The sequence below is a fragment of the Pithys albifrons genome, chromosome 1, assembly GCF_047495875.1.
Source record: "Pithys albifrons albifrons isolate INPA30051 chromosome 1, PitAlb_v1, whole genome shotgun sequence".
Taxonomy (NCBI): domain Eukaryota; kingdom Metazoa; phylum Chordata; class Aves; order Passeriformes; family Thamnophilidae; genus Pithys; species Pithys albifrons.
Window position 1 is genome coordinate 119,142,663 of NC_092458.1, and position 22,412 is coordinate 119,165,074.

Sequence of the window (22,412 nt, forward strand, 5' to 3'; positions counted from 1 at the left end):
CAGGCTCCTTCAGCAGCAGCTCCAGGCTCCTGTTCCCCCTCTCGTGCTGGCCTGGCAGCTGTGATGCCTCCCAGCCAGACTGAGGGACTGATCCAGTAACCCCCTCCCTGCACCCATTTGTTTGTGAGCCTGAAGTGAGCTGGGCACGCAGAGCGAGGCAGGGGCTGCACCAGCTGGCAGTGCCAGTGAGAGACATCCTTGGCCAACACTGAGTTAGGGCACGTGTGGTGGGCCCCTCAGTGCAGGAAAGATCTTGAGGGGCTGGAGCGGGGCCAGAGAAGAGCAACGAGGCTGGAGAAGGGACTGGAGCACAAGCGCTGTGGGGAGAGGCTGAGGGAGCTGGGGGTGTTTAGCCTGGAGAAGAGGAGGCTCAGAGGTGACCTCAGCACTGTCTGAAACTCCCTGAAGGGAAGTTCTGGCCAGGTGGGGGTTGGTCTCTTCTCCCAGGCACTCAGCAATAGGACAAGGGGGCACGGGCTCAAGCTCTGCCAGGGGAAATTGAAGTTGGAGAGCAGAAAAAAATTCTTTCCAAAGAGAGTACTCAGGCATTGGAATGGGCTGCCCAGAGAGGGGGTGGATTCCCCATCCCTGGAGGTTTTTAAACTGAGATTGGCCGTGGCACTGAGTGCCATGATCTGGTAAAGGGACTGGAGTTGGACCAAGGGTTGGACTTGATGATCTCGGAGGTCTTTTCCAACCCAATCCATTCTATGATTCTATGAAATACTCACCAAATTGACAAAATTCATTGACTCCAACCCAATATCCCACAGACATTTATCTGGGCAGAGCTGATGTTGGCAGGTTTTATTTCTACCCCTACAAAGGAGTTATTTTAAACTCAGGTCAGTTCCCTCACTGACTGCACGGACTGGCATCACCAACAGCTGTCCTGGGACACAGGAGGGCACACCTGGAGGACAGGAGGAACCCATGGAAACATTGGGAACTGCCCACACCAGTCCTGCTGCCAGCAGAAACATCTGAGGAGCAACAGCATCCCAAATGTGAGGAACCTGGCAGGGCCATCCAGTGCAACAGCCTCAGTTTTGTTTGGAAGTTAGAGGAAAGGTGCCAGCTTTAACAATGCTTTTCCATTTTATTCTGCCACATAAATTGCTTTTACAGAGATTATTTAGAAACTTATCCAGTGGCCCAAAGAGTTTTGCAGCCACTGCTGTAGGGAAATGCACTTTCACCAGCAGTACTATCAGTGGCTGCATGTCATTCTTCTTTTCATGTCATTCCCCCAGTAAGATTCTGCCTTCTGGCTCCTAAAAATGTCCACAGAACTTTGGGAACTGATCAGATGGAGCAGGTAAAAATTATGCTGTTAAGGACAAATCTCAGATGTTGCTGAGAGATATACACAGTTGATTAAAGACCCTTTCCAAGTCTCTCTGCTAATCTGTGGCTGAACAACATTGAATTTATATTTCTGTTGCCAGCTTACAATATGAAAGACTCACAGAAACATTGGATGTGGTCTCAGCCTCATAAGTAACTGTGTAGAACAAGTTTCCAACACTGCAACCTGAGAATTGCATTCATGGTAGGATTTATTTTGTATGACACTCTGGGTTTCAGGGCTTTGCTCTGAGTTGCTTTACCATTTCTAAAACACCTCCTTTCCCCAGAGGTGAGCCCAGAGTCCTGTGAGGTGAGGAATCTGCTTGGTTAGTACCATACGACCTGCTGACAGTTCCAAAGCAGATAAGGAAGCTCCTGTGCCCAAGGTCAGTGTCTGTCAGTGTTGGTTAAAGTATTCTAAAAGGCAGACACGACTCATGAACAGCATTGACTTCTCAGCCACCGGGCCTGGGGGCAGCTGGAGATTTTTACTTTCCTGATGAAACCTCCTCAACACTCAGAAATCTGCATTTCTGGCTGTTTGGGGGCAGCCTTTCAGAACAACTACCCGACGGGGCTGTGCAGCTGAAGGAACAGCAAGTCTGGGAATCCTGCTGGGATTTGGGTGTCCAGGCACCCGGCAGGGTCAGGTTTTAAGCAGTTTTGGTCGAGCCCATCAGCAAAAAATCGCTGAGTTTGAGGGTGAGGGGGGTTTGTGAGGACTCTGGTGTTGGTTTAATGCCTGACTCAGGTACTCGGGAGCTGCTCCAGGGAATTGTGTCTGACTCAGCTGCGGGAGAATAAAAGTGAAACTGGGAATACACAGTCCTGCCTATTGCACATGGCAACAAAATAACAGAGGGGAAACTGCTTTCTCCAAGAACTGATTTTCCTGACTGCAGGATCAGGGTTTCAATTCCTGTGATACTTCCAAAACCTGCACAGCAAAGAATGAACTAATGTCATTTTCTAGTGCACATGAATTATCTCAAAGAGTGCCCTTGTTTATAAAAGCACTGCAGACATTGCAGGGATGTAAACACTGCAGAACTGTTTAGAATTTAGAATTGGCTGTAAGAAGAAAAAGAATTGAAAGATTTATTTGAAACTTGCTTATAAAAAATAAAATTGGGTCTATGTCCAATAACAACTTTTTAAAAATGCAGAAACTATTTCTTTTTTCCTTTTAACTGTGAGGCAGCCTCGGTGAAGACACCTGCAAGCTTTAAAATTACATAAATAGGTGCACCTGGGGAAGAAATATAACCATAAATCTTTAACTCTGGAGCTGTGGCTGGCTGAGGCAGCACGATGGAAGATCCAAGCAGAGGACGGGTAAATGTTTTAAGTCCAGCCCGTCCTGTACAGAACTGACAGGTTTTGTGTAAACAGAAGGATGTGTTGTGCTTCTTTGGGAGGTTGTTTGGGGATGTTTAAACCTTTCAGGGTTTAATGTCTGGAATGGGAGGACTTCACTTCTAGTGCCCCAACTTCAGGGGCAGGAAAACCTGAGATGGTTTTGAGTGCTATGGAAGAGTTTTGTTTTGCTTGTAAATCCCGCGGTGAATGCAGCCATCCCCCTGGAGCAGGAGCCTTCCTTGTGCGTTCCTGTCGGAGCAGGCCGAGGAGGGGGAATTGCGGTGTGTGGAGCAGGGCCAGGCAAGCCCCGCGGCCTTTCCCTTGGGCTGGTTTGTCCGGGCTTTTACTGACCCACATTCCGGGAAGCGGCTCCGCTGTGTCCTGTGTCAGCAGGCTCTGATGCAAGGGAATGCGTTATTTATTTCTTTATTAAATCACAAGTATTTTAATGCTATTATTTGTCTGATGTTTATAGGCTGAGTCTTAATGAGCCCCAAGGTGGGGCTTTTTGGGGATGTAATGGGATAATGGCGAAACTCACCACTGGGAATCTCGATTGATTTGACTAAAAGTGTTTGGGGGAAAAAGATGATGAGTGCCTGCCGCTGGTGTCGACCACCAAAGTGCGTCGTGATGAGCGGCTCGCAGCGATGCGCCACGGGGATCGCTCGAGCCCTTGCAGAGGCACGGGTTGCGATGCCCAGAGCGACGCCGATCGCAGGCGGAGGATCGCGGTGTGTTTTGGGGGGGGTGGCGGCCCCTCCTCCCCTCACACCGCCCCCCCCGCCCGCCGCCATTACGCGCTGCGCCACAGCCCGGGGGCGGGAGCGACAAGATGGCGGCGGCCGCCGGCCCACGTGACCCGCCACTTCCCGGGGCGCGCGCGGCGCTCTCGCGAGAGCTGCGAACAAAAGGACGGCGCTGCCGAGAGGGGGGGGGGGGGGGGGATCGTGATCTCGCGAGAATTGCCCCTCACACAGCGCCGGGTCCGCAGGAAACCTCGCGGGATCTCCCGCAATGGGGGGGGGCGGGGGAAAGGCCCGCGCCGAAGTCTCGCGATATCTGCAGGAGGCTCCCCCTTGGCCGCGCGGTGAGCGGCGAGGAGATCTCGCGAGAGCTCCGTGCCGGGAGGCGGGGCCGGGGTGGGGGCGGGCGCGTGCGCGCTGAGGTCAGTGCGCGCGGCCGAGCGCGCGGGGGGCGGGGCCTATATAAAGGGCGGGCCGGCGGCGGGGGGGGCTCAGTCAGGGCAGCGATTCGTGGCGGAACCAGCAGCGGCAGCGACATCCCGGCCCGGCACAACCCAATTCTCGAGGCGGAGCGGGACGAGCCCGAGACCGATCTCTCGTTATGAGTCATGTGGCGGTGGAAAATGCACTCAGTCTAGACCAGCAGGTGAGGGAGCGGCGGCAGCGGGAAGGGCCGCTCCGTTACCCGGAGCAGGCGCGCGGCGGAAGCTCCGCGGGCGGCGATGGCGGGAGGGGAACGCTCGGGGTCCCTCGCACGGGGGATTCGCCCCTCGGGCCCCGGGGCGGGCGCGTCGCGAGTCCCCTCCGGTAACCGCACCTCGCCCCCTCCCCCTCCGCGGCCTGTTGTGGCGCACTCGGTCGTTGCGCAGTTCCCGCCGGGCCGCGGCCCCGCGCCGGGCCCGGCCCCCCCCGCGCCGGTGCGTTGTCCCCGCCGCCCGGGGGGCGTTGCGGGAGATGCGGGGCCGGCGGGGCCGCTCGGCCTGTCCCCGGCCCCGCTCGGGCCCCGCCGGCGCCGCGCCGCGCTCGGACCCGCTTTGTGTGGCAGCGCCGGGAGCCACAGCGGCCTCGGGCGGCCGCGCCGGGAACTGCAGCGGGGGAGGAGGAAGGGGCGGTCAGTGGCCGCCATTGTGCGGGGCGGGGGAAGGGGACACACACACACTGCACGGCGCTTGCTGTGACGCCCCTTCCCGGGGGCGCCGGCGGCCGCTTTGTCGGCGCTCCGGTGCCGCCGGGCCGCGGTGACGCAGTTGGGCCTGGACTCGTGTTGTTCCATGCCCTGTTTGGTTTTTTTTTCTTCTTTCACATTCCTACGTTTCCCCTCCCCCGCGCTGGGCGGGACCGATGGTTATCTAACCCCGCGGGGCGGGGGCAGGAAGAGCCCCATCTGCCGGGCCGGACAGCGTTCCCCTCCGCTCCGCCAAAGTAGGTCACGGAACGGGCCGGGCCTGCCCCGCTCCCCCCGCAACACACGTGACGGCCCCGCACAGGATCAGCTGCACCCGCAGTGCCGCACTGTGCGCTGTGACACCCGCGGGGCAGCCAGCGCCACAACATCACTCACCGCTTCTCTCGACTGCACAGAGCCGCTTTTACCTAGGAGAGAGCTGTTGTTTTTGTTTGCTCTTAAAATAAGAGCCGTTCTTAAGCCTCGCGTTGATGCTTCTACGAACTGAAGAGATGAGATTTTAAGCATTAGCTTTAAAAAGGATGTCACGTGCGAGGATTTTTAACTGTCTGAATGTCTTAAATGGCAGCACACGCAGCTCAGAGTCTGAAAGGACAGTGCTTTGGGATCTTTCCTTTGGATTCATCCATGTTGGAAGACACTTCTGTGCAGCTGGTCTTCCGTAAAATTAATTGCATTTAAACATGCCTTACATTTTCCCGATTAAGTTTGTAGTCTCGCCGTGCAGGCAAACAGCTGTAATAAGGTGATTCTTCGGCTTTCCAGTTCCCCACTGCCTTCTGAAATGAGTCCATATTGTGTTGGACTTTAACAGTCTGAGTGACACACCAGCATTGAACACTTTTTGGAAGACTACTGTGAGGCTGAAGCTATGAAGGCTATTTTTGTTTTTCAGAAAACAAAGATCTTATTTTGTGAAGTAATTGTAGGAAAAAGTCATCTGATGTTTTGTGAGCAGTAGCTGCCTCAGACATGATGACTATAATCTGTTCGTAGTGTTAATGCAGTTAAAAAGTAAATCTGTGCAAGTGAAGTGCCTGACTAAGCTGGTATTATTTGGGCTGGAGTCCCTGTAGAGAGGAAGAAACAGCCATTGATTTTAATTAGAATGATTAGAGTGATCTGAAGACTGTTTAAAATGGGTTTTGGCTGCATGTAGTGTGAAGCAGAAGTCTGGCAGTGATTTGGAGGGTGTGAGAACTTCTGGCCTTGCTGCCCCTGTGGTGTGTTTATTGGTGGGTGTGAAGACTCTTGAAGATAATACTGTACTAACAGGAGATGAAACTGGTACTATGTAAACAAATTTCTTTGCAGCAGTAGTTTGTCAGAACACTGATTGGCTTTGATAAGCAAAAGGGGATTTTGTTTCTTAGCATAAATTCATGATGTAATGTTTTTTGTTTTTTTTTTTTTAAATCTAGTTTTCTGGTCTAGACTTGAATTCCTCAGACTCTCAGAGTGAAGGAAGCTCTACAAGCAGTAAGTACATGCAAATTCTCAAGCTTACAGACATACAGTTTTAGAAAAAAGGGGTTTGTAGCTGTGAAAAACAATTTCTAAAGCCAAAATTTACAGAGGCTGATGGGGAAATCAAGGAGGTTGCCAGTTAAGGGTACATTGGAAATGCTGTGTGTTTTATATAGAACCACTTCATTTAGCAGTGGTACAGCTCGTGTACATTTCTGAAGTACTTAATTTGAGAGAAATCTGTTCCAGTTTTGTCCCAAATTTTCAGTTGCCTTCAAACTGAGGCCACTGATTGTAGTAGTGATGTGGGGACCTGTCTTCTCAGAACATCAGGTAGAGTAGGAGTGTTAAATCTGCTGATCTTAATTCACTGAATAGAAAGTGACTGATGTTAAAGGCTTAGGTACAGCAAGAAGAGAGGGGAATCTTCCAGGAGTTCACATGCAGTTTGTGGCCAGTGCATTCTGAATTGTGTTGCTCAGGGGACAGATGCCTCTGGATTTAAGTGAGGAATGCTATTTAGAGAAAATTAGAGGTGACTTCTGGGTTTTGATCTGAGCTGAACTGATGGGGATGGTGGAATTTAAGGGGAAGGAGGACTGAGTGCCAGTACTTGAATGTCACAGTGAAAACCTTCAGCTGCTCAAGTATCTGGCACCAGAGTAAGCCTTGATGAGTTCTAGGAAGTTGAGCTGCAACACCCATAAATGGCATGTGTGACTTGGTCAGAGAAATAGCAAGACATCTGTGCCTTAAAAGCAGCTGCTTAAATGAGTGTGGAATAACTTGAATCTTCAGCTTTGAGAGAAGGTTACCAAGTGCTGTGTTAGAGGATTCTTGTTTAAAGATGCTGCAGGAGGCCTTAAAGCTTGAGGCGGGCACGTTTACTAAGCCAAAGCTGTTGTTGACAGGAGTAGCATTCCAAAATGTGCCAGCACCACAGTCCTGTAACACTTGCCTTTCTTTGTCCTCCAGAAGGCCGATACATTCCTCCTCACCTGCGCAACAGGGAAGCCTCAAAAGCGGGTATGTATCAGAAACAGTGGCAACATTTTGAGCTGGTTCCTGGGCTGCTTGACTGTCCTGTGCAAAACAAGACAGCTTAATCTTTTGCTTTCAGTGTGCTGTTCCTGGTGCCTTCACCAGGTTGTATTCCAAGCTCACATTCAGTACCTGACTGACAAAGCACCTTCCCTATTTCCTTGACAATTAACTGTGACTGGAGCAAGATGGAGTCTCCCATCTTAGCTTGGCGAGCCGTGGAATCTTGAGTGTCAGTCTGAGTGGGCTTTGTGAGTACCAGCCTTTCTTCTGGTGGCTGTGACATAAACTTGAAATCAGCTTTTAATATGAATAAACACCACAGTTTCACTTTGTAAATGGATCTTTCACACAAAGGCATGTTGTCCTTGTTTAGCTTCCCGCAGTTTTTATGGAAGCCCCCAGGAGTACTTGCAGAAGGAAATGTTGGTGAAAGCAACGCAGAGTCCATGACCTATTTTGGTCACGTGTTTACACAGGGGTTTAAGCTGAGCCGTTGTCGCCTCCACTTGGATCTCTAAACAGAACATGATATGGAAGAAAAGTGTCCTGGAAGCTCAGTGAAGTAAATCGTGACCTTTCTGTGTGAGATACCAAGAGGGCAGGTGCTGCAGCACGTGTTGTCACCATGTCCAGTGACTTGTGTGGCTCTGAAACATTAACACATACAGGAATGCAGCAGCCAAAACACTTCTTGTAGTGCCACATCTTACAGGATGGACATTTCATGGCATGGGAGGACTTTGATCTCTGTTTCTAAAGCAGTGAACTTCAGCAGCTTCTTTCAAATACTGCAAGAGGACAACTTCAGTTAGGAGTGAGTGGGAGGGTAGTACTGAAACAACTGCTTATGTCTCTCACAGTGCTGCTTGGAGCTGTTACTTTAACTCTGACTAGATGTAAAATGCTTTGTTCTGGCCTCAGTCTTGCCTTTGCGTTTGCTCAAGCTTTGTGGGGGTTTTGGGTGTCCAGGGGGCTTTTTATTATATAAAAGAAGCATGGCCTGAAGCATCAAATGATGAACAGCCTGTTATGAGAGCTGAATGTTTTGGGAAAAGCAAAGGGAATGACTGGCAACAGATTTGATGCTCTTGGAGTTCCCAGTCACATTGACCCCAAATTGAACCAGTCTTCGAAGAAACAGACTCACTAAAAAGCTGTGAGGAATGTACTGGTCTGTCAAAAGCAAGAAACTGCTTTAAGCTTATTGGTGAACCTCTGCTCTTACATAGATTTTTTTTCCTTATGTGGTAATCTGTACCAGACTCCAGTTTGTTTGGTGGATATTGGATATGGAGGAGTTAACGTTGAGTTCCTGCCATGACCTGTTAGCTGTAGGACTGTCAGTGTAATTTTTTTATGCAACATCAGAGTTCCAACATTGCGGTGTATTGTGTGGTTGCTTTTCTGGGGAGGTGAAGCTTCACCTTGCAAGAAGGTAAACAAATCATGAGGCTTATACTTGACACGTGACTTGTTCAGTTAAAAGAACTTAAGCTGCCAACTTTGCTCACTAAACCCAACAATCAAGAATTACCTTTAAACCTGGTGAGTTCTGTATCACTGACCTGACAAAGGTTCGTAATTGTGGAATGGAAAAGCTGTAATTCCAGTTCAGGCCCCTATTGCAAGCAAAGAGGGCATCATAAATTGGGGGTTGTAAAGCTGAGCTATTTTACAGGGTGATTTGAAGTCTGTTACACAGTTGTACTTTGGTAGAAGTGGTGTTTGCTCCTGTTATTTACACTAAATGGTTTCTTCCATGGCTGCGTGGAAACTGTTCTGTATTTTGGCTGCTCCTTGGAATTTTTATCAGCAGATTTTTCAAAGCATAGACAAAAAAGAACCTTCTGTGGTAGTGTTTGACTATACAACAAGCTCTGCAGCCTTACAAGAGTAGTAACCTGATGAAATTTTTATTGATCAGTTAAACTGCTTCAATACTAAGATACACTATTACAGCATTAATCCACTGCAATTGTCTTGCTTGCATACTGTGACTGTACAGACTTGTGTGAAAGTGTTAAATAACTTACTGCCTTCTAAACTTTAAAAAAAAGGTTTCTTTCCTCTGTGGTGATGTCTGGACATGCTCTGGAAACAGAGGGTGTGTGCCCGTGGGGTTCTCTTTGCTCTGTAGCTGATGATGGGATCCCAGTTCACAGGCACGATTGATGTTGCACAATGGGCTTACTCACAGCAAATTAGGAAATTGCTTAAGGGTGTGGACTTAAAAACCAGCGGCTGTACTTTGTGTCCACTGAGAGCTGAGCACCTTTGTGATTCCAGTAGAGATGGGCAGGGAAGCATGCTGAGGGATGGATCCAAAGTGTTTGTTTAAAACTCCCACAGTGCTTTCTTCAGCTGCCTCCTGCCATTCACCTGCAGGTCTGTCCTGCTTGGATACTGATCTGTTGGCTTTGTAAATGGGAAACAAGTCAGGACAGAACTGCAGGAAATAACAGCCTGCATAGAAACAATGTTCTCAGGTTACTTAATGGCATTTTTCAGCTGTCAAAACCCCATCTGCAGCAGGGCTGCCTGATCTAAAGTGTATCACTTCTATGAGCTCAGCTTGGTTCTACTCGAGCTTCTTGTCATGTAATTTTCTTGTTAAACTTTGGAAGCTGCTCTTGGGTGTTCAAAGTCTAATCTGATCTATAGAAGACCAAAGAGGAGATGTTAGAACTCACCTTGAAGGTCTCATGCAACCTGAAGAATTCTGTGATTCTGTTCCTCCCATCCTCAAAAAAACCTGATGATTGGCTGCTGCCTATGGCAGCTTTTCAAGCAGGCTGGCAGTGACTTGTGTTACAAAGTGTGAATTAAAATTCTGGTTTAAGGAGAAGCATTGGCAACAGGCACTCAGCAATAGGACAAGGGGGCACGGGCTCAAGCTCTGCCAGGGGAAATGGAAGTTGGAGATCAGAAAAAAATTCCTTCCAGAGAGAGTACTCAGGCATTGGAATGGGCTGCCCAGAGAGGGGGTGGATTCACCATCCCTGGAGGTTTTTCAAGTGAGATTGGCTGTAGCACTGAGTGCCATGATCTGGTAAAGGGACTGGAGTTGGACCAAGGGTTGGACTTGATGATCTCGGAGGTCTTTTCCAACCCAATCGATTCTGTGATTGACAACTCTGATACTGTTCTGTTCATAGATGTAAGAACTGCAGAATTGCTCTGGAAGTTAATTAACTTAGTGAATTCCAGACCTAACCAATTTAGTGAGAATTATGTACTGGATGTGATCTATACCAGTTTCTAACTTACAAAAAACCCCAACCTTGACATTTTAAGGAATTTCATAGTAATTCTTGCATGATCTTATCATTTTCTTCACTTCAGAGCAGTCAGTCTTTGGTCTGTTAAGAGTTTTCTGAGAGCATTTACATCTGATTTTGCTTTGCCATGCAGTGTTCAAAGCCCTGGCTTTGTATTCTGGTGGCCAGTTACTTAGAATTGCCTTACATGTCCTGGACTTCTGTTCTCTGCCGACAGGAATGCCAGACTGAGCGGTGAATTGGTGAAGCAGGGAATGTACCTGTGTTTGGTCTAAAGGTTGCTATATGAGCTTAAAGAAAGCTATGACAAGGTACCAGCTTCAGAAATTAATGCAGTAGCAAGCTGGTTGAGTAAGCTTACTTTGTAGGCTGTTTGGAGCATAAAATTTTGACTCCTTTTTGCAACTTTTCAGGCTTTGAAGAAGATCTTAAGTACAAGGTCAGCCCAGTATTTTCCCTCCTGAGAAACCAGATACTTGTATTCCTGAAGATGACTTGTCAGTTCTGCTGCAGGATGGCAGACCCTGATATTTGTGGTGTGGTTTCAAAGTTACTCATAATCTGGATTCATATGCCTTCTGAACAAGCTAAAATAAATTGTTTGTGCATTTAAGAAGTGATTATGGTATTCCTGATCTGTGGGTAGTCTCTCTGTGTGAAGTTATTACAGCCTTAAGGACTAAAGTTACTTCTTAAAGCACTTTTAAGGTTTTCAAGCTCATTTTGTGATCTTGTGTCCTGATGAACTTCATGCCTGGATTGTTTTTGCTGTCTGTTTCAGTTATTCAGTCAAATTATTACATGTATTACACTGGTTTTAAAAGTTCGTTGCCACCAGTGCATTTCTGGATTTTGGGGAGTAGAATTTCTTAGTTTTAAAAAAGGCAGGTAGAAGGGAATTAAAACTCAAAACTTTTTGAGAACATCTAAAAAAGCTTTTTTCCCCTCTATGGAATAATTTTGTTTAGTGGTTGCTTTCATTATCTGATGAATAGGTCTTGACTGGTTTTGTGCTGTGGAGCTGGCACAGCACACTCACAGAAGTGACATTATTTGTTTATCTGTTTCATTATTTAACTTTGCTGGAATCCTGTAGCTGAGACTGGTTGGGTCATGGTTTCAAACTTAGGAGGGTTGGACCTCTGAAACAGAATTTGTAATTTCTCAGTCCAGTATCTGAGCAGCGTTAAATGCCTCATGTTTGTGCTGCCTCAGAGCCTCTGGTAACTGAATAAAAGCAAGGCTTTTACTTGATGGTGTATTAGCAAGCTGGGGGACTTTGTATCCTTTGCATTAACAAACCTCAGTAGGCACCCACAGTGGGCAGGTGTAAAAATGCTGTGGAAGAACTGAGCGTGGTTAATTCAGTGTGAAGAGCTCCATATCCCTTATTTACACGTGGTGCTGTACACAGAGTAAGACAAAGCAATATCACAGTGCTTTGGGTCCTTGCAGTATGTTAAAACACTGTAGCTTCTGTATGTTCCTAATGCAAGGGCTAATGCCATCTGCTGATCTCCTCCAGAGGCCTTGTTAACCTCCAGAAATTTAAAAGGCATATCAAGAATTTCTGTTTAAGTTGGAGAGAGAATGTAGATGAGGCTTGCCAAGACTTAGTGTCTGAATGTTTCTTCTGATACCCGTCTTGCCAGAGGAGGCAAATGAAATACTGGTACTAAGGCATATGCAAGTTTTTTTAAAAAACAAACATGCTTGTACATGAATGGAGGAATTTCAACAGGTTCTGATGGGAGATGAGAAATGCTTAGTCCCTTGTTGAGAAAGTCTTAACATCCATACCCCATAACTTCCCTTCTTGAAGGACTTCAGTCCTGCAGACCTTCCAGTCAGGATGTCCTGAACAGATCTTGTGTTTTCTTGTGGAACTGTGGCCTGTGTAACGTGTGGTTAACAGCAGGTCTGTCTCTGCCAGGGTTTGACAGCGGTGGCTGGAGTTCCAGGCGGGACAAGGATGCCTACAGCAGCTTCGGAGCACGGTCCGACCGCGATGCCAAGTCCAGCTTCTTCGACCGTGGAACTGGATCCAGAGGGGGAGGAAGGCAAGTACCTCTGAGTCTGGGTGGTGCTTGTGGAGTCTGCCTCAGTTCTGGTGCTGCACCTGTAATCTTGGTGCTGATCTGGGTGTGAACAGCATGGTAAGGTAGGAAGAGCCTGGGAGGGGAGAGAGGGAGAGAACCTTGCCTTGAAAGCTTCGTGATTTCAAGGATGGGCGACTTGCATGTGTTAAAAACTGTGCCCTGTAGTTGCCACCATCCACTCACTGCAGCTGTAGGCTGGTTGACTTCAACACTTCACAAAAAAAGTGCTAGGTGGGTGGCTATTTCTAGAAGAGAAACTGTTGGGAGCACAACATGAGAACATTAAAATGGATTTTTTTTTTAATTGCAGTATTTTTTCTTGTTTAAAAAGTGTAGTTAATAAAACTGGGTGAGACTCTTGCAGGTTCTCTGCCTTGCTTGATCAGTCTTACACACATCATGCGTTGTATGCACAAGTGTGGTGAGAGTGACCTTTATCGACTAGTAAAGCTGACGTTAGTCCTGTATCCAGACTTTTCTCAAACATGATTTACCAGGCCAAAAACTAAACAGTTGAGGTAAGGATTTCTTCCACCTTCTTTGTGAGTCAGTAATACAGGTGAGCTCCCTCTTTATGAAATAATTACGTGACATGTAATCGAGGTGTTTGGTCACATGTGTGGTGGGGGAATAAAAGGACAAATTACAGCATTTGAGGGGTTTGTCCGGACATGAGAGACCTGTGTGAAATGAGGCAGAGGAAGGGGTGGGGGGAATTCAGAATAATGCTACTCCAGAGGTTTAAGCAGAGCTCCCTGGAAAAAAGGGTCAGAGACTGAGCAACTTGGCATTGCAGCTCTACTGGCAGATGACATTGTTTGCATTTTTCATGCTTAACCACACAAAAGTGGTGTTCAAGGTTCATGGTGTTAAAGTAAACTGAGCTCTGAAATCACATCAAACTCTCCTGTCTGGCACAGAATAACGTGGCCTATGATGGCTGGGGCTAATTTCTGTTCTTAGGTCAAGATGCAAGTACAGATAATATGATAACCACGAATCGCCCCAGTTGTCTATGTAATACACAAAGCAGATGCTGCCACATGGTTTCAGCTTTGGTTTTGCATGTGAGGAAACGCTGTTGCCTGGCAATGGTGGGCTGATGCTGGTCTGTGTTTAGATATGAAGAGCGAGGCAGAGGAGGGGACTATGACCGGAGTGGCTTCGGAAGATTCGACCGCGGTGGGAACAGCCGCTGGTGTGACAAATCAGATGAAGATGACTGGTCAAAGCCTCTCCCACCAAGTGAACGCCTGGAGCAGTAAGTGATGGAGTAGCCTAAATTCATGTGGTGGGGCCATTTGATAACTCCAGCAAGTAAAATACTGTCTCTCCTGTTTTTAGGGAGCTCTTTTCAGGAAGCAATACTGGCATTAACTTTGAGAAATATGATGATATTCCTGTTGAAGCAACAGGCAGCAACTGTCCTCCTCATATCGAAAGTGTAAGTTTTCTTAAAATCCCTTTTGCTACTGTATTTAATAGTGACTATTTTGCACATGAAACTTGATGTCTTGCAGTCTGGAGTTTTAGAGAAGAAAGGAGGCACTGTCTTGCCTTCCTGCAGCTAAGCTGTTTCGCAGAGGAGGGTTGTATGTGATGAACTAAGTCATGGGAGAAGCTGTGGACACTTTCTCAGTTAACACTCAGTAGCTTACTTTGTGACTTGTCCTTAAACAGTGAACCTTTGAAGAAGTAGAAGTGCTTGGAGGTGCTGTTTTAGAATCACCTATTAAAGCATAGGCGCTGCGTTAGGCTAAGCATGGTGTGCTAGTGTAGTCTGCCCTTCAAGCTTGGCTGGCTTAAGATTTGCTTACAAGACTGGACTAAGTTATCTACATGATTCTGAGTAACCAGCTCCTGAGTATCTGTAAACTCTATAGGCAAGTTCTATGAGAAGAACTGAAACAAAAGCTACCTTGTAAATTATTTCTTAAATTAAATGTGTTACTTGGTGACTGAAGGGAAGGATCCTGATCTTGCTCATTTTAATTCTTACAGTTCAGTGATGTTGACATGGGAGAAATTATAATGGGAAACATTGAGCTCACACGCTACACCCGTCCTACTCCAGTCCAGAAACATGCAATACCTATTATTAAAGAAAAGAGAGACTTAATGGCCTGTGCTCAGACAGGTAAGTTGGTAACTCTGGGCTTCTTTAGTCTCAGTAGGAGTGGGGGCTTGAATTACTGCAAGTAAGAGTTCTGTATAGTAGTACAACCTCCTGTGCAGAGTACACTGAAGAACCTACAGTGTTGGAAGCTCATAAGATATAGAGTCTTGCATCTGCTTTAGATGTGACTTGACTGGATTTATTGTTTGTGTCCTGAGAGAAATGTTCATGTCTTGAACCACATTCCCTTCAGGATTTTGCTGAGGGATAAGTCTTTTGTAGTTAACCTGCTGGCTGAGGAGTGCACTCCAGTGGTGTGGGCAGTATCCATATAGTTGTGCAGGTGTTCATGGGAATATGCTACTGATGCAAGATTTGTGCTGTATTTGACAGTAACTCGTAATAATACTGATTTGTATTCTGTTAGGGTCTGGGAAAACAGCTGCATTTCTTCTACCAATACTGAGCCAGATATATGCAGATGGCCCTGGTGATGCCTTGAGAGCTATGAAGGCAAGTATTGAAATACCCAGTCCTGGAAAAGCTATGACCAATATGTGTTCTTGCCCTGTGTGCTATGTGCTAATGTCTGCTACTGAACACAGTAGATGGTCTTTAGTATCATTAATTGGGGATGATAGGCAATCTTCTCAGCCTCTAGGAGACTTTAGATGTTTCCCTTAAAAATAACAGACTGTGGATTGCTTTTTTCCTACCTAAAGAGTCAATATGCATAACTCTGCAACATTCTTTGTGAATGTTGTTGCATAAGCTTAAAAGATACTTCCCTTGCTACAGAAAACCTCAAGATAGGAAGTATTTGGGTTTATGGCTGTTATTTCTCTGCTGCTCAAGTTTGGGATCCCAGCACAGGCTGTTTTGAGATCAGGATTGTGCAGCTGTTGCTGTACTAACAGCTGGACTTTGAGTTCTCTAGTAGGGCTATCTTCATACACAGTGCTTAAATTGTCTCTCAACCATGCCTTTTCTTTCTTGTTAAGGCAGACATGGTGACCTGTCTTAAATATTGTATGTAGTAGCTGTTTTCTTTTACCTCGTGTCTGGGGTGCTCATTCCAAGCCTTTTTTTCCTTCAGGAGAATGGACGGTATGGGCGCCGTAAGCAATACCCAATCTCACTGGTCTTGGCTCCCACTAGAGAACTGGCTGTGCAGATCTATGAGGAAGCCAGAAAGGTATGTTTTGGAACTCATTGTTATAACTTGGCTTAAGTGGAGTTTTTCTTGGAGCTAATTTACTTTGTTTTATAGTTTGCATACCGTTCCAGAGTTCGCCCCTGTGTCGTGTATGGTGGTGCAGACATTGGTCAGCAGATTCGGGACTTAGAACGTGGATGTCACTTGCTTGTAGCAACTCCAGGACGACTGGTTGATATGATGGAGAGGGGAAAGATTGGGCTGGATTTCTGCAAGTGAGTAAAGTGCTGCTTGTCTGTAATACAAATGACTTAAAGCAAGATCTAGTTAAGTACCTTAAGCTGTACCTTTTGGACTGTCTGAATATCTACTTAAAGACTTGTAACCCAGCAGAGACAGTGTACCACAGCTTACAGAAAGAAGTTCTGAAGAAGGTGGTTTTTTCTTTTTTTATTGCTCCTCAGGTACCTAGTGCTGGATGAAGCTGACAGAATGCTTGACATGGGTTTTGAACCTCAAATCCGTCGAATTGTTGAACAGGACACTATGCCACCAAAGGGGGTTCGCCACACCATGATGTTCAGTGCTACTTTCCCCAAGGAAATCCAGGTACTTGGCAAGAGTTTTCATGCTTCAAAAGCTTATGCTGAACAAACTTCACCTCTGAAAGGGGGTAAAATGTGCTGATCTTATTATATTTTTTTCCTTCCCTTTTTTTAGATGCTTGCTCGTGACTTCCTTGATGAATACATCTTTCTGGCTGTTGGCAGAGTAGGTTCTACATCTGAGAACATCACACAGAAAGTAGTGTGGGTGGAAGAGTCAGACAAACGATCATTTCTGCTTGACCTGCTAAATGCCACAGGTAAAGACCAGCTTCAGAAAAAACGATTAAGGCAAAATTCAGGGGAGGCAAAACCAATGACTCAGGTAATAAGAACTTCCACTGATCCGGTGAATGGAAGTATATCCTTAAACATGCAATGAATGTTTTGCACTGGCTAGATGTCAGTTTTAAGTTGATACAAGTGCTTCTGTGTATAGAAAATGGGGAGGGAGATCTTCAGTGACTTGAATTTACAATAAATGAGCAGAGAATTGAAACTGCCTGTTACCAGTTGGTGAAACAAAGTATTTGTGCAGCTTTTCTTCTGCTAACCTCTGCTTTAATTGTTTTTAGGCAAAGATTCCTTGACTCTGGTGTTTGTGGAAACTAAAAAGGGGGCAGATGCTCTTGAGGACTTCTTGTACCATGAAGGATATGCCTGCACAAGTATTCACGGAGATCGCTCTCAGAGAGACAGAGAGGAAGCACTGCACCAGTTCCGCTCCGGAAGGAGCCCCATTCTTGTTGCCACAGCAGTAAGTGAAACATAAAACTTCAGCATGTAAGCCTGTTCACTTGGCCTGTGGAATTTTACTAAGATTTTATTTAATCCTTTAACCACTAGGTAGCAGCAAGAGGATTGGATATCTCAAATGTAAAGCATGTCATAAACTTTGACTTGCCGAGTGACATTGAGGAGTATGTACATCGTATTGGTCGTACAGGCCGTGTAGGAAACCTTGGTAAGTGTGACCTGGAATTGTCATACCAGAGTTGGCAGGTGTTGGCTAAGTAGCAAATTTCAACTAAGTACTCGAGAGAAGTCCATGTGCTGCCTTATGTGACCAGGAGCTGTTCACTGCTGCCGAGCCAGTGTGAAACGTAAACAGTTCCTTTGGGTAATGTTCTTACTGCCATTAAAAAGCTCTCATAACTGTAAGACCAGTGTTTTCTGTGTCTGTCAGTAAGTAGTCAGGATTTTGTGAGTGGCATAATGGTCTCATCTCACACAGCTTTCTCTTGAGGCAATTTTGGTGTTCTCATGCTTGGCCGTAAAGAAGTGGAGTGTGGAATGAGTTTAAGTGCTGTAGTGTGCTTGCACTGTGTGTATCTAAACCTGGATTTTCATTTTAGGTCTTGCCACGTCATTCTTCAATGAGAGGAACATAAACATTACAAAGGACTTGCTTGATCTTCTCGTTGAGGCTAAGCAAGAAGTACCATCTTGGCTGGAGAACATGGCTTATGAACAGCATCACAAAGGAGGAGGCAGCCGTGGGCGGTCTAAGAGGTAACGGATGCAACTTTGTCTCAATGTGTATGTGCAATCCATTGTGAGAGACAGCTCTGTGGCTTGTTTTCAGTCTAAACATACAGTTTGAGGAAGACAACTAGTGCAGTTTGGTGCACGTGAAGGTGACAGCTTGATGTTGGTCTGGTTTTGTTCAGTCATAAGATGGTTATCTTATGAGACTTCTCTTAGGCAGACCAGATACAACTGAGGTTGAATGACATAAGCAAAACTGGTTTTAGAGCTTCATGAAAGCACTAGAAAACACTTGAAGAAATGTGCCTGTGCCAGATACATACCTTAAGCAGCTGGGTTTGATGTTTAGGAGAAGGTAATGCCATGACTCCTGTCGAAATAGTAAAGTCATCCTTTCCTACCGTATGAGAAATGGTCTTAAATGCATCACTTAAACACTGAGATAGGTTTGGAAATTCTGTGGAGCAGAGGTTACACTGAATGAAATAGTACCAGAATGCCAGGAAGTAATTCTCAGTATAACAGGACAAGTTCAACATGACCCTGCTCGAGTAGTAAATTTTCCTTTGCCCTCCTGAATGCCGGTTCCAGGTGTCATTGGAGTGCATGCAAAGTACTCACCTCAGCGCTAGGCCTGGCTATTGATAACCAGAGTTAAAGAAACTGATGAGTACACGAAATGTCAGTGTCTGCAGTGCTGAAAGTGTTTACTCAGGTGCTTGTTTGTTCCCCTCTGCAGTGGCCGGTTCACCGGAGGTTTCGGTGCCAGGGACTACCGAACGACCAGCGGTTTCGGCAGCAGCAGCTCCAGCAGCAGTCGATCCACCAGCAGCCGTAGTGGGGGAAGTGGCAGCAGAGGGTTTGGAGGTAAGAGAAACTGGGCAGACAGTGCTGGCAAATACAAAACCAGATCTAAAATGCTTGCTGCAGTAACACTTCTGTAAGTCATGTTTAAATACAAGGTCACCTGGTGGCTGTTAGAGAGTCTCGGTATCCTCCTTGGATCTAGGCTAGTGCAAGACTGATCAGTTTGCTGCCTGCCTTTCCAGTATTTTAGTTTAATGTTGTGCATTTGACAGTAGTTCTGGGTGGGATTTTTAATAGACAACAGATATGTGGGCTGTTTTCTTGTTGTGAAGGTAAAAGTCCTAGCCAGTTAATTAAGCATCACTTTCTCTTGCCTTTCATAGGTGGTGGTTATGGAGGCTTCTACAACAGTGATGGATATGGAGGAAACTATAACTCCCAGGGGGTGGACTGGTGGGGCAACTGATCTGCTTGCAGCAGATACCCCACCAAACAAGCTAATATGGAAACCACATGTAACTTAGCCAGACTATACCTTGTGTAGCTTCAAGAACTCGCAGTACATTACCAGCTGTGATTCTCCACTGAAATTTTTTTTAAGGGAGCTCAAGGTCACAAGATGGAAATAAAGGAACAAGTAGCCCTATCTCGAAGGTGGTTTTGAAGACTCTTATTGCTGTAGTCAGGATTAACTCCCCTCCCACCCATCCCCACCCAGAAACTGCATTTATGATTTTGTGACTGAGGATCATTTGTTTGTTAATGTACTGTGCCTTTAACTTTAGACAACTTTTATTTTGATGTCCTGTTGGCTCAGTAATGCTCAAGATATCAATTGTTTTGACAAAATAAAAATTACTGAACTTGGGCTAAAATCAAACCTTGGCACACAGGTGTGATACAACTTAAACAGGAATCACTGATTCATCCATAATATTACAAAGAAAAACTTATGCGGTAGCCTGCATTAGGGCTTTGGTATCTGCAGATTTGAAAAATAAAACATCTTTCAGCATATCAATGCAATTAGTTTCTAATGTGGCAAAACTGTACTAAGTTAAAGTTCTGATTTGCTCACTCTATCCTGGATAGGTACTTAGAACCTGATAGCCTTTAATAAGCCATTCCAGTCATGATGAGATGATGTATGGATACATGCATACATTAAAAGCACTGTTTTTGAAGTTAATGCAAGTAAATACAGCAATTCCTTTTTCAATATTTAGGCAGATCATTAATGTGAGCTAGCCAAATGTGGGCAGAACATTACAGGGAACGTTTAAAGGTCTGATAACTTGAAATAGTTTTTAGGAGAATTCATCTATTTAGACTTTTTAAAATGCCTGCCATATGAAATTGAAATGGTAGAATGGCTGACCATGGCAGTGATTGGTCCTCCTTAAGGGCCTGACTGAATTTTTGGTCTAATAACGCATGCTAGTGTTGATGTTTTTTGGTCAAGAGGGTATGAACAGGAAGAATTATGCAGCAGGCTTTATTTTAATGCAGATTCACATTACTCTGTTCAAGCTGCGTGGAGATGTTAAACTGGCTTACTGTAGACTTTGTAAAATGGCTCCAGAAGAGTAACAAACAAACCTGAGATCACAGAGGTTGGAAATGTACATAAACTGCACAAGGTTTCAATTCTGCTATTAAAGTGCAGTTTTAGTCAGTTTTAGTTGCATAGGTTTCCATTGTATTTATAGTCTGTTTATGCTAAATCTGGCCAAAGATAAGTATTGTCCACCAGAAAAATGCCTCTGCCACTTGGAATTTCTGTGCTAACTTTGCGGCCAGAGCATTTAACAACTAATCTACAGTGGCATAGGAAAATGGCAAAAATCTCCTAAAGTGCAATAGATTTTTTCAAGTGTATTGTGCCTTGTTCTAAAACTTTTATTAAGTAGGTGCACTTGACAGTATTGAGGTCATTTGTTATGGTGCTATTTCAAGTCTAGGTTTAGGCCCTTGTACATTTTGCCCATAACTTTTTACAAAATACTTCTTTTATTGCACATTCAGAGAATTTTATATATGTCTTGTGTGCGTGTCCTTAACTTCCAATCTTATTTTGTCTCTTGGAGATTGAACGCAGCTTGTTTAAGGAGAAGGAAATAGATTCTAAAACTTATTTGGGACCATGGGAATGATAGCTGGGAAGAAAACTATTTGCACACGACAGATTTCTAGATACTTTTTGCTGCTAGTTTTGTGTAATATTTATTGAACATTTTTGACAAATATTTATTTTTGTAAGCCTAAAAGTGATTCTTTGAAAGTTTAAAGAAACTTGACCAAAAGACAGTACAAAAACACTGGCACTTGAATGTTGAATGTCACCGTATGCGTGAAATTATATATTTCGGGGTAGTGTGAGCTTTTAATGTTTAAGTCATATTAAACTCTTAAGTCAAATTAAGCAGACCCGGCATTGGCAGTATAGCCATAACTTTCTGATAGTAAAACAAAAATTGGCAACTTAAAATTAAACATGCCAAGGTTTTGATACACTTGTCTTAAGATATTTATGAAACACTTCTAAACACTGATGTGAAGTGTCCAGATTCTCAGATGTTTGTTGCGTGAGTTTTGTTTAGTTGTGTGTTTTTTTTTTCAGTGAATGTCTGGCACATTGCAATCCTCAAACATGTGGTTATCTTTGTTGTATTGGCATAATCAGTGACTTGTGCATTTTAGCAAGTTTTATCAGCCAGCAATATTTTCAGTTCAGATACAAGGATTCAAAACAATATGCAAGAATGGATTTAAACTTGCTGAATGTGAAAATTGAACTTCAAGTCACTGTAGGTTTAGAATTGCTTATTGTATTAGTTTAGATGCTAGCACTGCATGTGCTGTGCATATTCTTGATTTTATTAAAATAAAAAAGTTGAACTGCACAGTCTATTCATTTGTGAAGCGTCACTCCTGGTTTCTGAGCTCTGTAGCCCCAGCAGTCCCATTCCCGTGCAGCTCTGCAAGCAGGTGACTCTAGTGTGGTGCACGTCAGTGTGGTGGCAGATGGCAGCTCAGGTTAGAGCTGAAATAACAGCCCAGAATAACCTGGGCCCCGTGGTGGTGGCTTCTTGTGCCAGTTGAGGTGGGACAGACAAGGAAAAAACTTCCCTTTTTCTTACCACATTTGGCTGTAACAAAATCTTTGTGACTTCACATTCAGGCTTGATTCCTCAGCTACTGAAGTTTAAGGACTTCTCACAGTTGTCCCTCTGAATTTCCCACAGTGTAGTAGGAGAGAGCTTTTAATTTTTGGCATCATGCCTGTTCATGGCTGCTAGGCACTGAAAACGTGGGATGAAGTTAAGTATTGAAATACCCAAGGGAAAATACAGCGGAAGGAATAAATTCAGGTGTTGCCAGTATCTTTATAGTGAGATAAATTGCTTCATTTGGGAGAAAGTGATGTAGAAAGAACCTGGGTTTCAAGTTAGGTGGTGAAATGGCTGTTGTAGAAACTGGTAACCTACTGCTGGGTAAGAGAGAGGCAGTGAAAAAGTAACTGATCTGCAGGAGTGTGGTAAGATGCAATAAATAGTATGTCCTGAGGACTGGTAAAGGTGTGATGTGGACCTGCAATCCTGGATCCACAGTGCTCATCTTTAAATGAAATCTCACTGCTTTGCTCACCACCAGCCAGTACTGTGTATGGGCTTTGAAGAACAGAGGGAAGGAGGAGATGATTCCCAGGAA

At 45.3% G+C, this 22,412-nt stretch overlaps 1 protein-coding gene across 1 annotated transcript; it reads left to right on the plus strand.

Moving 5' to 3' along the window:
- Positions 1-3,940: 3,940 nt before the first annotated feature.
- On the plus strand, positions 3,941-21,604 carry DDX3X (DEAD-box helicase 3 X-linked). Its single transcript, XM_071565627.1, has 17 exons — positions 3,941-4,101; positions 6,063-6,120; positions 7,084-7,134; positions 12,364-12,490; positions 13,650-13,790; positions 13,874-13,973; positions 14,531-14,666; positions 15,073-15,158; positions 15,742-15,840; positions 15,916-16,076; positions 16,266-16,410; positions 16,522-16,666; positions 16,982-17,163; positions 17,253-17,370; positions 17,762-17,918; positions 18,634-18,761; positions 19,085-21,604. Exons 1-17 carry the CDS (start codon positions 4,057-4,059, stop codon positions 19,165-19,167), a joined length of 1,962 nt encoding a protein of 653 aa, XP_071421728.1. The 5' UTR covers positions 3,941-4,056; the 3' UTR covers positions 19,168-21,604.
- Positions 21,605-22,412: the final 808 nt, after the last annotated feature.